Raw genomic sequence first — 14,531 nt, 5'->3', positions numbered from 1 at the left:
TTCTCTTCAACTCGTAGGGAAAATTGGTATGCCTCTTCAACGCTGGTCATTCTTACCAGATTTAATTCCTCCTAGATGCTAGGTCACAACCCATTGATATAACAAGCAACCTTCTCCTTATTTTCTTCTACATGCCCTGCTCTAATCAAGAGTCGGCAAAATTCCTCTGTATATTCTTGGACTGATCTTCCTGCTTGCTTTAACCCATGCATCTTCTTAAACAAATCAAGCTCATAGTCCACAGGAATGAACTGCTTCTTCAATTTGTCCACCATGCAATCCCATCTTGTGATCTTCTCCTTTCCTCTTCTATTTCTTTCCAATTGAACCTCTTGCCACCAGATTTTGGCATGGCCTTTCAGTTTGGCCTTTGCAAACTTAACCTTATCTGGGTCAAAGTATTCTTCCAGTTCATTGATCCAATCGATCAACTCATCTGGTTTCAGATTTTTTGAAAATATACCCACTTCAATTGTGGGTCTTTTCCCAAACTTAGTAATGGCCCTAAAAAGCCTTTTCTTTGCATGATTCAGAACTTCCCCGTCAAATTCCTCTTCTGGTCCCGTTACTTCTTCTTCATTGTCATCCTCACTGTCGTCACCTGTGGCAACATTTGCTCCTCTACAGAGCTCCTCTTGCAATGCCTGCACCTGCCTTTGGAGGGCTCTAACCTCCTCAGGATTAATAGCTCTGGCCCTTCTGCCATGCTCTCTTCGTGGAGGCATCTTCTAACTCGAACCCACAACCACACAGTCCTGGTGCAAACTGCCTCACAGTCGGCGCTCTGTCTACACACTCAGAAAAACCCGCTCTGATACCACTTGATGGGGACACAACCCAAGAACAGAATGGACACAACAGAAAAGGGGAAATTATATTAACTGAGAAAATAAGCTAGCATAAACAGTACAGGAAAATAAACTTTGAAACATGCCCTAAGGGTTTACAATAGCATAAATCTAGAGATAATTACTCCTTTCAGTACCTCCTCTCAAACTCCACTCCGAACTGTCTTTTACAATGCCAAAAATCTACTTAAATAGACCCCGGAGGGTTAAGGACGAGGAGTACATTCTAGAAAATGCTAGTAGGCATCCACCGACCAAATATAAGGTTCCAGAAGCTGTGTTAGAAGTCGGCGCAAATCTAGAAGAATCCAAAAATGGTAACCGAACTTTCGGGAGGCAGAACTTTTGAACCGTAGCTCCGATTGACAAATTGTTTACATTTTCAGAAAGCTCTCGAAGCACTCTATAGCCCTATGAACCAGCTTTGCTCATCCCCCATTTTTTGGCCCTTTTCAAGGTCATTTAATGCCCCTAACCTGACTTTGAAGCATTCTTAGGAGGTCTCCAAAACTCGAAAAACTGCAATAACTTTCAAACCGTGGGGCCTTTTGACCTGATTCTTTTTTTGGAATGCTCTAAATCACAATTACATTCATCTGGCCAATTCACACATTCTAGGTCACCAAAATGATGGCCAAATTGCATGCTCCTATTTTTTCAGGATTTTCTAGCACACTGATAGTTGAACTGTGAGAGTTGGAACCTTTATTTGACCCAAATGGGTATCCAAAAATGAAAAGACATGAAACAGAAACTAAGTCTAAGTACATTTTTTGGGTGACACAGGATTGCCCTTATACCTCTGGATGCTCCTACATCAGGATCAAAGTACACTATGTGCTCCATCCTAGTACACATAACAAAATCAAAGTATTTAGCATCTCAAACATGAATGATCTCACCTCCTATTATGCCACTACCACCAAACACACATAGAAGCCATCCAAAGAGAAAACCACCCAACCTGTCACATTAGAAGATCATAAAATCTTGTACCAACTGTAATGTGAAGCACAAAAACCCTGATCCAAATGTAATCACATGTATCCATAGTTGAAATAATGCCCACAAAAAGTGTCAAACCCATCCAACTATCCATACCTCCATAGGTATACCAAGTGAATCTCACATCATCAACATATCCAATCTATAATCTGCAATCACAAGCCTCAAAAGAAATACCTACCACATATATACCAAGAAGCTCCCACTCCAAAAGATAATGCCAAATCTATAACCAATCCACTCACGACATCTCAAAGAAGTGAATCCATGTAGTCTCAAAGACATTCACAATACATAAACCAATAACATACAAGAATAATTCTCATAAAAAATCTCCAACAATCTCCCAAGCTCTCCACAACCAATAGAGGAAAGAGATAAAGGAATAAACCCTGTCATCTCTTACATGACATACATGAGCACAAATCAGTAATCAAAATCTCTAACCAATCTAAAATCCAACATAATTGAAATTGAACATCCAGGAAGATAACTAAGACTAAAGAGAAACCATGCAAATCATAACTTGTATTATGTCCTACACACACTTCTGGATATAAATTGTGCAAGATTGATCTCCTCCATAAAACCCTAACCAAAAAGCTGCAATAACACCCAAACCATATCATATAACTAATCATGAATGTAAGCCTCTCACAAGAAGATCAAACTCATAAACGATTCCTAATCCAACGAATATGCCCAATATAAAACCATTTTTCCAAACTCAACCAACATAACAACATATGCAAATGGAGATAACCAATGCTAAACCATCTCTCAAATGAACCCTCTAGAACTAACTCATGTACTGTAGCTCAAGATCCATATCCATGAAAGATAAGCATAAACATAATACGCTTGAGAGAAATAATGGGCTATACCTCTCAAGTAGTGAAACCATTGAGTAGACCAAGAGTGGGGAATGAGAATGCTCATCAAGATATCCAAGTCTCCTTGACCAAGACTCAACTAAGAACAATCTCCTCTCAAGTCCATATCAGGTGACTGCCCTTCGGACTTCCTACTAAAACTAAACAACCGTCCCAACAAATAATTCTCTAATCCAAGAGAAATCAACATCACCACTGTCTCTAAGTATCCATGAAAACCTGTAACCAATCAATCTATGCCAACTTCAAATGCAACATAATGTAATATCATGAAGTATCTAGCAAATGATCAATGTACTCAACACTAGAAACTAAACTAAGATCATTGTCAAAGTTCCAACCATGGTCTCAGGAACATAAACATGACAACATGATCTAACCATCTCAACCAAAGAGATAACATGCTCCATATGAACATACCATAACATGTCAAAACTCTAAATGTGTATCGAGAGTATAACATGACATAAAAATGAAACCATCCTAACTCTAAGGATAACATGTCAAATGAAAGCATAAACCACACCTTTACCAAGAACCCCATAAGTCCTTAAGATGCAACCATCTCCACAGATATTGAAGCAAACCATCTCCACACACCATGAAGATAACCAAGAACACCATGAGTCCTCAAGATCTAACCATCTTCACACACTATGAAGATAACAAGTGCACCATGCAAATGTCAAAGATACTTTTGTAGCTCAATAGGATCTAAGACAAATCTCAACATCTAAAAACACTCAATAAATATATCAATGCCAAGAACTCCCACTCAACCATGGTACCACTTCACCTATGGCATCATAAAATCCATCTCCTACATGAAGATCCTCCAGGTCTACGCTCACACAACCAAAGTGTCAGTACCAAGTGAAACTGAGATCTCCAAACCAAGAAGATACAAACCAAACCAGGAACTAATCCTGCATTGTCACCTCATCACTGTCACAGGCTCCCACTAAACCATGTATCCAAGCTATCCATGACATCATTATGAAAAACCATTCTCTAACCATGAGAATCAACCAAGGCATTAAACCATCAAAGAACTCAAAGTGCACATCATGAGCTCCTCAAAAGAAGATATATACCACCATAACCAAATTAGGAATTCAAACTAATGAACATCAAAGATGCACCTGTATATCCAATCATGTCATGCCAAAATTCATGACACCGTGATCACATCCATGAACCAAGCATCTGACTCTCAATATGTCCAACTTGTCATCATTAAATAGCCAACCACAATCCTCCACCATGACTGTACCTAGTAACAACATCTCATCCCTTCTACATGAAGAAAAAATTAGCAAATCATGTGAATTAGGGCATAGACAACTCAAATCCAAGCCACCAATATGAATATGCACCAATAATGAAATATCAATGGGCAAAGACAACTTGTAACCAAGCTATAAATGCAACCTATAAGTATAGACCGTTTACAATACTACACAAGTTGTAGACCCAAAAAGTCATCATACATATCCAAACCAAACATTGAAAACCATATCATCATGAGACCAATCTAAAATATGAATTTAGTATACAATGACATCAAATCTTAAATCTCTAAACATACAATGTCATAAACTCACAATGCTACCATAGTCAATATATACCATAAACTATTCATATTAATATATCACCAAATAAATCATGCAAAACTTGCATCAAAAATGAATCAATTTGTAGAGCTCTCCAAAAAAAATTTGTTGACTACTTGAAGTCCAAAATTCGACTTTGTATGCCCAAGTTAAGCCCTAATTTATGCTCAAAATAAATAACATATGACTTTAGAGCTCTTAAGACCTAACAAAATGTCAAAATCATAGAACTAAACCTACACCAAGTTGTAGTGCTCTGAATTAACTTTCCAACGCCTATAAGAAGTCTGAAATCCAATATCTTGGGAGAAAGTTATGGCCATTTTACTAAGACGGTCTTTTTACCATTTTCACTATGTTTTTATTTTTATTTTTATTTTTTGTGATGAAAATTCTAACAAGATTAAATTTGATGGCCATCACGAGCTGAAACTTGAAAACTCTTTCATTTCTTTTAAACATGACCAAACTAGGGTATATCATATATCAAAATGTATGGAAACATCGATCCGGATCCAATGGTGAGGTTTGTTTTTACCTAGGAGGTCATTTCTGCAAGCTCCTCCTAAAACCCTCATTTAAATGAAACATTTGAAAAAATTATTTTGCCCAAAAATTTCACATGCCCAAACTCTACTAGCATTCCATCATAACAACACATCCAAAACCCTCAGATTTGCAATAAACAACTCATATATCTTGCCCTCTATTTTATCCTCTCATGCATTCCCATGGATTCAATCTAGGGTTACAATAATAAAATCATAGCTCTAATACCACTTGTAAGGAAACTTGCAATAAAGAAAATAATTTTTCCACATAACTGATAACAGATCTAAAATAAATATGCAATTGAAATCCACATGTAAGAGAATAAACAACATACCCACAAAAATTGTGACATAAGATATACCTTGGGAAACCTTCATTGAGAGAAAAAATCCCAGCCTCCAAAAGCATCCATCACCATGTATTATTTAGCAAAAATATCATTGCAATACAACCATGGAAGCCTTCAAATCCATAACCACAATCAAGCAGTCCATGTGAACAAGCATGAATCCACACATCCCATGCCATGCTTCTAACCTTCGCAAATGTCCCTTGGCTAATCTATCAAGCCTTATCCTACTCGACTCTTGCCTTTTTCCCTTCTATCTTCTCACACAACAACTACCCGTGTGGCTACTTATATAGTAGCAAGTCCCATAAAATCACCAAGTGGTATTACACAAACCATGTGCTAAAATCATGTGCTACCTAACCCCTTAACCCAACATTTAATATTAAAAATTTAATTCTTTTCCCCAATATTAAATAATTGTATGAAATATTATCAAAATGTTACAATACAACTCATCAAGTATATCTCATGGGAATATTTACATGTTGCATATCCATCTAGGTGCAACATTACATGATAAAATAAAATAACACAATTTAACAATTTTATGCAATGTGTGCAACACCCATTATCTCAACACTAGTACCTCTAGGAACATATGTTATCATGTAATAGGTCAAAAGGGGTCATAGGATACTCTATAACCCCTTTGTACCTATTGAAACACATGATGTATGCCCCTAAGCATCTAATGACCCCTAGGAAGATATGTTGTCATATAATGGGTCGAAAGGGATCATTTAAGGTATCCCATGACCCTTTTGGACTCATTAGAACACATGTATGTCCTTAGGGGGACCCCTAGGAACATACATCATCGTATAGTTTATTAACTTAGGTTACTAATATATATAATATATAATTATATATCATATATTATAACTATATAATAATATAGAATGAGTACTAACTATATATAAAATAATTATATAATAAATAATAATAATAATTTAATACTATATAATAAATTTTAGTAACTATATATAATAATTGGTCCCCCACACCATTATGTTATACCTATATTATGCTAGGACAATATAAATTAAGAATTAGCCCCCCCCTTTGAGTTTGGTAAATAAAAATCATTATTTATCTTGAAAAATTGGTCCCCACTCCCTTTACATTTGAATTTGGCACCATGATTTGGGCACATAGATTGGGTACCCATTATGAAATCGGGTACCCATTTTTAGATTGGATACCCGTTCTCAAATTAGATACTCATTCTCAAATCGAGTACTGAATAAGGCAAAGAATTACATTTTTGGTTTGGTATCAGGATGGGTGGGAAAAAAGTCAAAGCATATTTTTAAACACTTTTAGACATTTCAAAACGATGAACTTGCACATACCCAATACTTTATTCCAAGTACAAGGATTTGCAGAAAAAAGGATAATTGACATTATTGAAGAACAACAAATAGATGATACCATTGTCAAAAAAAAGTGGGTCAAAGAGATCAAATCTCAGAGACAATGAGATTAAAAAAGGCTCAAAATGGTGGAATTCTATGATAAAGCATAAAGGTATTGAAATATTTCTTTAAGCATTGCATGACAACCAAGAAGGAGTTATTAGTGAAGTAAAAAATAATGAGAATGATGCATACAAACTATGGTAGAAGAGTATTCATAAAAGTATTACTAGTAAAGAAACAAAAACATAGGTATGCAATATATGAAAGAGGTATTAAAGGACATAAAGAATAGTCATAATAAGGCATTGCATCTTCAAAATATTAGAGAATTTGACTCAAAATAATGACCCAATAGTACCGAAGATTAAACAAAAATGAAAAATAATTATTTTATAATGAAGACAAAATAAACCAAAAAAGAAAGACACATGATGTTATATGGGTAAAAGCACAAACCTGTGTCACCCTTTTGTAAAGGAAAAGGCTAACAAAAGTATAAATGTTCACCTTCAATGACATAAAATTGGTATTATTATTTCAAATTTGAAAATGAAGTAAACCAATGAAATGTGTAGAAATGGATAAAGTTTAATATTATAATTTTTAATAATTATTTGGAATAAGAATTGATATATTTTTCTAATTTTTATAGATAATTTTTTAGCTGCTGAAAAACACTGAAAATTATGGGTCTAGTTCTCACAACAAAACTATATGGAAATAAACTTATTTCCCTTTGATCTTAGACTATGTTATAGATAACATATATAGCTAGAACAATCAAAAATAAAAATCGGCTTTAGACCTATATTTTCTTTTTTATGATGATTCAAATTTCAACTCACCTTAAATCAATAGTTTTCATCTCCTACCACATTTTTCAAAAAAAATCTATTCTAACTAGAAGAAAAATTACACATTCTTGAAGAGGACTCTATCCTCTAGAATGTCATATAATTTTTAATTTTTTTTGACATGATTTACTATTTTTTTCTTTCTCAAAATTGATATCTTTTCGAGTGTTAAAATACGCGCTTGTAGAATTTTTTAATTATAATATACTATATCTAATTAAAACACTATAAACCCTATATGAGAATATTCTTGACTCTGAGCTCTATAAAATGGTCTTGATATGTTATTAAAAAAGTATAATAATAAAATAGTAAGAGTTATTGAAACACCACTTTTCTGAAATAATTTTATTTCTTTAGTAATTGGATACAAACTAGTATAAAACATGCATTTAATAAACATTTCCAATTGGAAAAGTGTGAGACCGTATACAACTTACCTAGAATGAATTTATCTAGATCATATGTTTGAACAAAATTGAATTTTAGATAGAAATACTCAAATTCAATAGTTCTGATAAGTCAACCTAGAAGGTGACATAGCTTTATACTTTTGCCCATGTAAAAATAAATAAAATAGTCACCATGATAGAGGACATAGTTCACCTATCATAAAGAAGTGCAATAATCAAGTAGCCATGATTATGGCGAAGGAAAACACAATTGACAATTATAGATTGGTTAGAAGAATGATAGTTTGAAAAATGTAATAACTACTTTGACATGTGGAAATAATTAGATTAGAGATAAAGATATATTTTAAGGTTAGTTAAAATCCATTATGATGTACTTTTGGGATATTTAAGAGGAACTTTATGCACAAATGCAATTACATCCAACCTTGGAAACTCATGAGCTTCTTGTTGACTTTGAGGACAATGACAGGGCTAATAGGAAGAATAGAGAGTGTATTTAGGAATAAAATGAGTATAAATGTAGGAGATTTGAATGTAATATTTGACCAAGTTCACAATAGTTACATGAATTTAGTGGGTTTTTAAAGAGTGTTAGGGGTGTATGCTTGGTTAAGGATCAATTTGAGGAAGTTATAATGCTTTTTGGAGAACTTTCAAGGGTCTTTAATGATAATTTTAGGTACATAAAATCCCAAAAAGAGGTTAACATTATTTCTTCTCTTTATGAAACATGTTGAAAGCTTGTAATTGATTGTTGTTTACTTCAAAATGTACTTTAAGATTCTTTTTAAAATTTGGTTCTTACTTTCTTCTGCATAATACTATAAACTTAGAGGTTATTTCTATCAAAATTTTGTTTGTTCAATTTCAATTACAACCCATTTTTAGATATTCAAACTATTTTTAGAATGTATACACATGAAATAATGATTTACAAACTCCACCATAGAAATTTAATGAATGGTCACTCTATTCATCACTAAATATGCCATTAATAAACACTGAAATATTATAGCTTAGAATGCACTATTTACACAATTCTTACACCTACATCCTTGGTAGTTAAAGTAGTTCTTGTGTTCTAGTAAAGACGGTATATATATAATATAAACAGTCACAATGGAGTTGGGTGTTTTATTTTTATTTAGTTTATTTTTGATAAAGAGTAATAATAATACTTAGTTTTGGTTTTTAATTTGATATGGTATTGTAGTTGGTGTGTGGTACATGTTATGTTTTTTTGTAATATAGTCTTGAAAAAGATGTGTGATGGGTGAAAGTGTTGTGCGTGAGGGTATTATGTGTGCTCAATGTGTAAGCTATGATATTTATATTTAATTACAAGCATAGAATAGCAAGAATTTGTGTTGGAAATATTTATGGCTAGTAGAAAGTTTGTGAAAATAGTTTGTCATGATTTTATGAATATATTTATGTAATTAATTTGATAAAGCATAAGCATATTCCACATGAGAGAATTGAGATTCATATGGATTTTGAGGTGTACTCATATTTATTATATCAAATATTGTTAAGTTTTAAATTTTTTGTTTCTTTTATTGTATTATATGGATGGAAAACTTATTTATATTAAAAATATATATACACCAAAAGTGGACCGTAAAAACTTATTTTGTATTTACATAAATTTTCAAAATTTATTTAAATTGAAAATTTATTCAAATTTAAAATTTAGTATAAGATGAACAAGTTTGATGTATTTATATGATTCTTTGTATTCATTTTCATATTAGATTTTATAGTCCATCTTTGATAGGATACTTCAAAGAAAATTTTGATAAAGGATTTGAAGGTTAATTATAGAGAAAGCCTTTCCAAGGAGACTGTGCTCTAGGAATAAAGTGGCAAGTAGAGAGGGTTTGAGCTATGGAAACAAAGCATGACACATTGTAAACTAGATCATAGCTATGTAAACAAAGCATAACAAGTTCAATCAAGGGATTCAAACCAAAACCAAACCAAACAAAACAAAACTTAGATCTATAAACTAGGGTTTTAAATAAAGTAAACAAAATAGCAACCAATTCTAACAATAATGAACCTACCTGAGCACATATAGAGGTTAAGCACTGATATATTGGACCATGAAATTGATGCAATGGATTATAGCAAACATTGAAATTATGTAAGGTCATTGAACTCATTTGTGGGTTCATATTTCTTAAGGACACTCAAAATGAAAAAATAATTGTCATATTAAGATTATAGATGTTTAGAAGATACATAAAAGATGACCTTCACTTGTAGGTCCCCTTCAAGTGAAAGCATTATGAATTTAAGGTTTACTTGAAGGGCCCATATATAGTACCTTTAAGAAAAGGAGGTTCTTCATTTATTAGAAAGTTTGTCAAAATAAATTGGTCATGTAGAATTTTTATTTTGTTTATAATAGATTTTTAACTATTATTTTTTATTAATTTATTTAAAAAATTGACAACAAATTGACTAAAATATAGTCTTGAAAACATTACCATGCATTAAAGGGTTGTAGCTCAATTGGTTGATTGTGATTATGAGGATGATTGTATTAAGAAGAGAAAGTCATCTATCAATGTTCAAATTTTTAGAGGCCCTTTGGACTAGGTTTGACAAATGTAAATGGTTGTTTAGTTGAAGAAAGTTTATATTTAGATATATGCTTAGGTAAATTGGGGGTTCTAAAGGTTTAGTCTTAATCCTTTCTTACAAAATAGGAGTTCTGACTTTTTAGCCGTCTCAATTTGAGCGAGTGGAAAATGGGGTAGGGCTTGAAATAGCCTCACAAGATTAGGAAATTATGTTGCTACATGTCCACAATTGCATTATTTTTCTACCAAAACTAATTAATAAATTTAAAATTTTAGACTATTGTCACTCTAAAACTCATGAGATCGCCAACTTTACTTAAATTTAAGAATTAAATTTCTTAAACATTAAATATTCTTACAAAAATTCAGAAGCCACCAGCCCTATTTTGAAGGAAATGTTAACCTTATATGCTAAAATGTTTCCCAAAATAATTACCATAAAATAAAACTATTGGTGTGAGATTAAAAAATAGGAGAACGATTTGATCCAGAATTCAGATACTATTACAAACGTAAAATATATAACGTAAGTTTGAATGAAATTACTGAAGCGTTTACGTGGCCCCTAGTCGGTACACTAACATGGAAAGGAAATGAATGATCATTATCACTGAAAATTTAAATGCAAATAACCGCGTATTTTCTCTTTAAAGTGGAGGGACACAGAAGAACCAGGCAGACATCAAAGCGATAGGACTGTCTGGGAACTAAGAAGTGGCCTTCTGGAGGGAGGTAAAAACAACCTTGCTGGTTGTGGCCGGGTCGATCTCGAAGTGGTCGTAATGAGAAAACAGATGCGCCACCAGCAGCCGTGATATCATCACCACAAAATTCTTCCCCGCACACTGCTTGTTATATGCAGTCGTTTCCTCCGTCTCCGGCCCATTCGACCACAGCACATATTTCAGCAATTTCTCCCCTTTCTCTCCCATAAAACGCCGCGGAATAAACTCCTCCGGATTGTCGAACACCTTCGGATCTCTGGTCGCAAATGGCTGATACCCGCCAAGCATCTCCCCCTTCTTCACCGCATATCTCCCATCGTGCGACTCCACCACCAAATCCTCTTTTGCATGGCCGTACTGAAACGGCACGGGCGGATCGATCCTCAGCGCTTCATAGACTGTCGATCTCACCAACGCCATGCTCTCCAGCGCTCTCATGTTCAACCCTCCGTTTTCTTTAATGGCAGCTCTCACTTCTTCCGCCAGATCTGCGTGCACCTCCTTACCCGCCGCTGCAATGTGTCTTATGAGGCTGGGGAAAAAGATGAACATTCCTCCGAAGGTGTTGAAGCAGATACTGAACACCAAATTATGACACGCCTCGTCTCGCTTTAGTCCGAACTGTTCCTCCGCCGCGTCAAGCGCCTCTTTTCCATACGTGAAGAAGAAATCGTAGACTTTGTTGTAATCCCCGCGAACAAGCAGTGACGGCAGAGGAACCGCGTGAATTGTGACCTCCTCCAAGATCTTCGGAAGCACGCCTGTGCTCGCAATGGGAGCGAGCTGAAACCCAATCCACTTCTGAACATAAGTTGGTCCATTTGTTCCCAGCCTTGCAGGTCCCGAATCTGCAGGATCCCTGTTCAGCACCGACCTGCACAGAAAATTAAAACACGCTTGCAAATTCTCGCTGTTAAATTCGGCCTTGCCGGACTCGGCAAGTTGTTGGTCAAGCTTAGTCCACATCTCTCCCGTGGCGCGATCGAACTCGGGAAACCATTTTTTTGCGTTGGTTTTGAGTACATGGAACAAGAAATTCTTGAGCTTGGTGTGATTTTCTTCGGACGGATCCAAATAGGAGAGCACCCGGTAGCCGCCGGTGAAGTTAGTGCTGGGCATGTAGACGCCCGTGAAGACATTCTTCTTCTCCACTTTACTGACATCGAAGAGTATGGGGAAGCTCTTGGCGTCCAGCAGAATTATGACGCGGGGATCGGGGAACAGAGGCGGGCCGGGCGGCATATTGACTCTGAACACGGTGCTCTTGTATTTCTCAATGCGCTTCTTGAAAAAGCTGTCGACTCCTTCCTTCACGAAATAGTCGAAGCGATCTGCAATGGCTCCGATGATGGGCAAGCCATAACTTCCAGGGACTTCCTGAACTCCTTCATTGCTCGGAGAAGCCATGCTCACAATATTCCTCTGAGCTTTCTAATTAAATAGTAATTTCGCAATTTCAATGCGAGACTTTAAAACTGGCTTGGGATGAAATGGAGCATCCATGCACAGCTAATTTTATAGCTGTTCTGTCACTTCTCACTATTTGCAAAAATCGTATCCTTACTGTATACCCTGCGGCCCAGAGTACCGGCATGTAAAACACGAGATAGAGTATTGATAATGAGATAAATGTTATTCTATTATGTTTGGTTAGTTGGAGGATAATATCTTATTCTATTATGTACGACTATGATGAATGAGATGGTGGAGATGAGGAGGAAGCACATGTTAGAGCATCGAAGGGTAGGTGGAGACCACATGTTAGAGCATTGAAAGTGTCGAGACGATGAGCACAGAGGGATTTCATTCATTAAACACGTTTATTAAAACGGATAGAAACCAATCCGTCGATACAACGAATGTCTATGCAGCACCCGGGTTGTATCTTTAACTGTAATTATTAATTATTATTAATTAATTAGAGTAATCATCATGTTTTGCTATTTTAAATTAATTAATAAATATATATTTTTGGGTGTTGTGTAGATATCACCGTCCAGGCACGGCCCTCAAAAGACTTCTGGATAAGAAAGATTGTCAATCTGATTTAACAAAAATTATCTATTAGCACTTGTCCTAGAAAGAGGTGCAAGGGGTATGCCGATAGATTTTATTAGAAAAGAAAAATGTAAGAGATGTAAAATTGATAGCATATAGTCAAATTTTTATATAGAATAGAAGCATATACACACAACTAATCTCTTTAGAGGTTTAAACGTTGTAGAACATTCTAATTCGAGAGTTGATTTGAATACATTTTTAAAAATATTTGTTTAACTATAAATACAAAAATAATTGGAGTCTACTAAGTAGAAAATAAAAGGAAAATGAGATTAATTGGTAAGAGGAAGTAGATATGAGTCATTTTTATTAAATTTATAATTAGAAATTTTTTTAAAGCATTCAAAAGTTAACTTGGCATACTTGATTTTGGATTTCAGTTTGAGGATGTGTAGTGCCTACCCCTAGTTCGCATTTCTGTTATCATTGTCAAATTCTTTTAAGCTAATTTTATGCATTGATTAGTTTTAGAGATATTGGATTTATAATACTATGATATTATTTCATGTCTTGACTTACAAATATATCGGTTATAATTGTTTAGTTGATTTCATTTCACAAGATGTTAATGATGTTTTGATGATTCCTAGTTAGTAAATGTGTTTTCTTTCGTAACAATGTTAACATGATGTCTTTAATGATGATTATGTTGTATTGATAGACATGCATTATTACATGTATGCATTTGATCTTAGATTTGTGATTTTTATACTTACCCCATACTTGCATGTGTATGGTGCGTGTGTTGTTTTATCTTTCTGTCTGACGTGTTTGATGTGGTTAAGGGAGGGAGTTGTAGTCACCTGCTAGTCGGGATCTACACGATGAACCACTCTCTGCCATTGCCTGTTTAGTTTAGATATAATTATATACATGTACATGCTCGTCTTTTATGCAGGATGCAGGTACCGGGCATCGACTTCCCTGAATTGCCAGGATGAGTGTGCCCTATTACAAATACTCAAATGGTGAGAATGAGAAGATAATGATCAATTCCAATCCTAACCATAGCCTAAAATACTTGTCCTGCAAGGAGGACTCGTAACAAACTGTCTACCCTTTTTAAACCCGTGAGTATTTTGTGCGTATGTTGTTTTGTGAGTCTTTGACGAATTTTCTGTTAATTAAGTCTAATTAAAAGATTAAATTAATGATTTAATTTAATGGAAAATTATTATGATATTTTGAATATTTAATTATATTTAA

General features: G+C 34.6%; 1 protein-coding gene across 1 annotated transcript; it reads right to left on the bottom strand.

Annotated features, from left to right (window-relative positions):
* Positions 1–10,996: 10,996 nt before the first annotated feature.
* LOC149576949 (allene oxide synthase, chloroplastic-like) lies at positions 10,997–12,756 on the bottom strand. Its single transcript, XM_089821203.1, has one exon. It carries the CDS (start codon positions 12,669–12,671, stop codon positions 11,247–11,249), a length of 1,425 nt encoding a protein of 474 aa, XP_089677329.1. The 5' UTR covers positions 12,672–12,756; the 3' UTR covers positions 10,997–11,246.
* Between the last annotated feature and the right edge of the window lie 1,775 nt (positions 12,757–14,531).

This window comes from Cupressus sempervirens, chromosome 1, assembly GCF_028749045.1.
Source record: "Cupressus sempervirens isolate cs-2001-9-10 chromosome 1, ASM2874904v1, whole genome shotgun sequence".
NCBI classification, from domain to species: Eukaryota; Viridiplantae; Streptophyta; class Pinopsida; order Cupressales; family Cupressaceae; genus Cupressus; species Cupressus sempervirens.
The sequence above is the reverse complement of the archived record's forward strand: the minus strand, read 5'-3'. Positions and strand labels throughout refer to the sequence as shown.

Coding starts and splice junctions, on each gene's coding strand:
- LOC149576949 (XM_089821203.1), bottom strand. CDS start 12,671: ATGGCTTCTCCGAGCAATGAAGGAGTTCAGGAAGTCCCTGGAAGTTAT.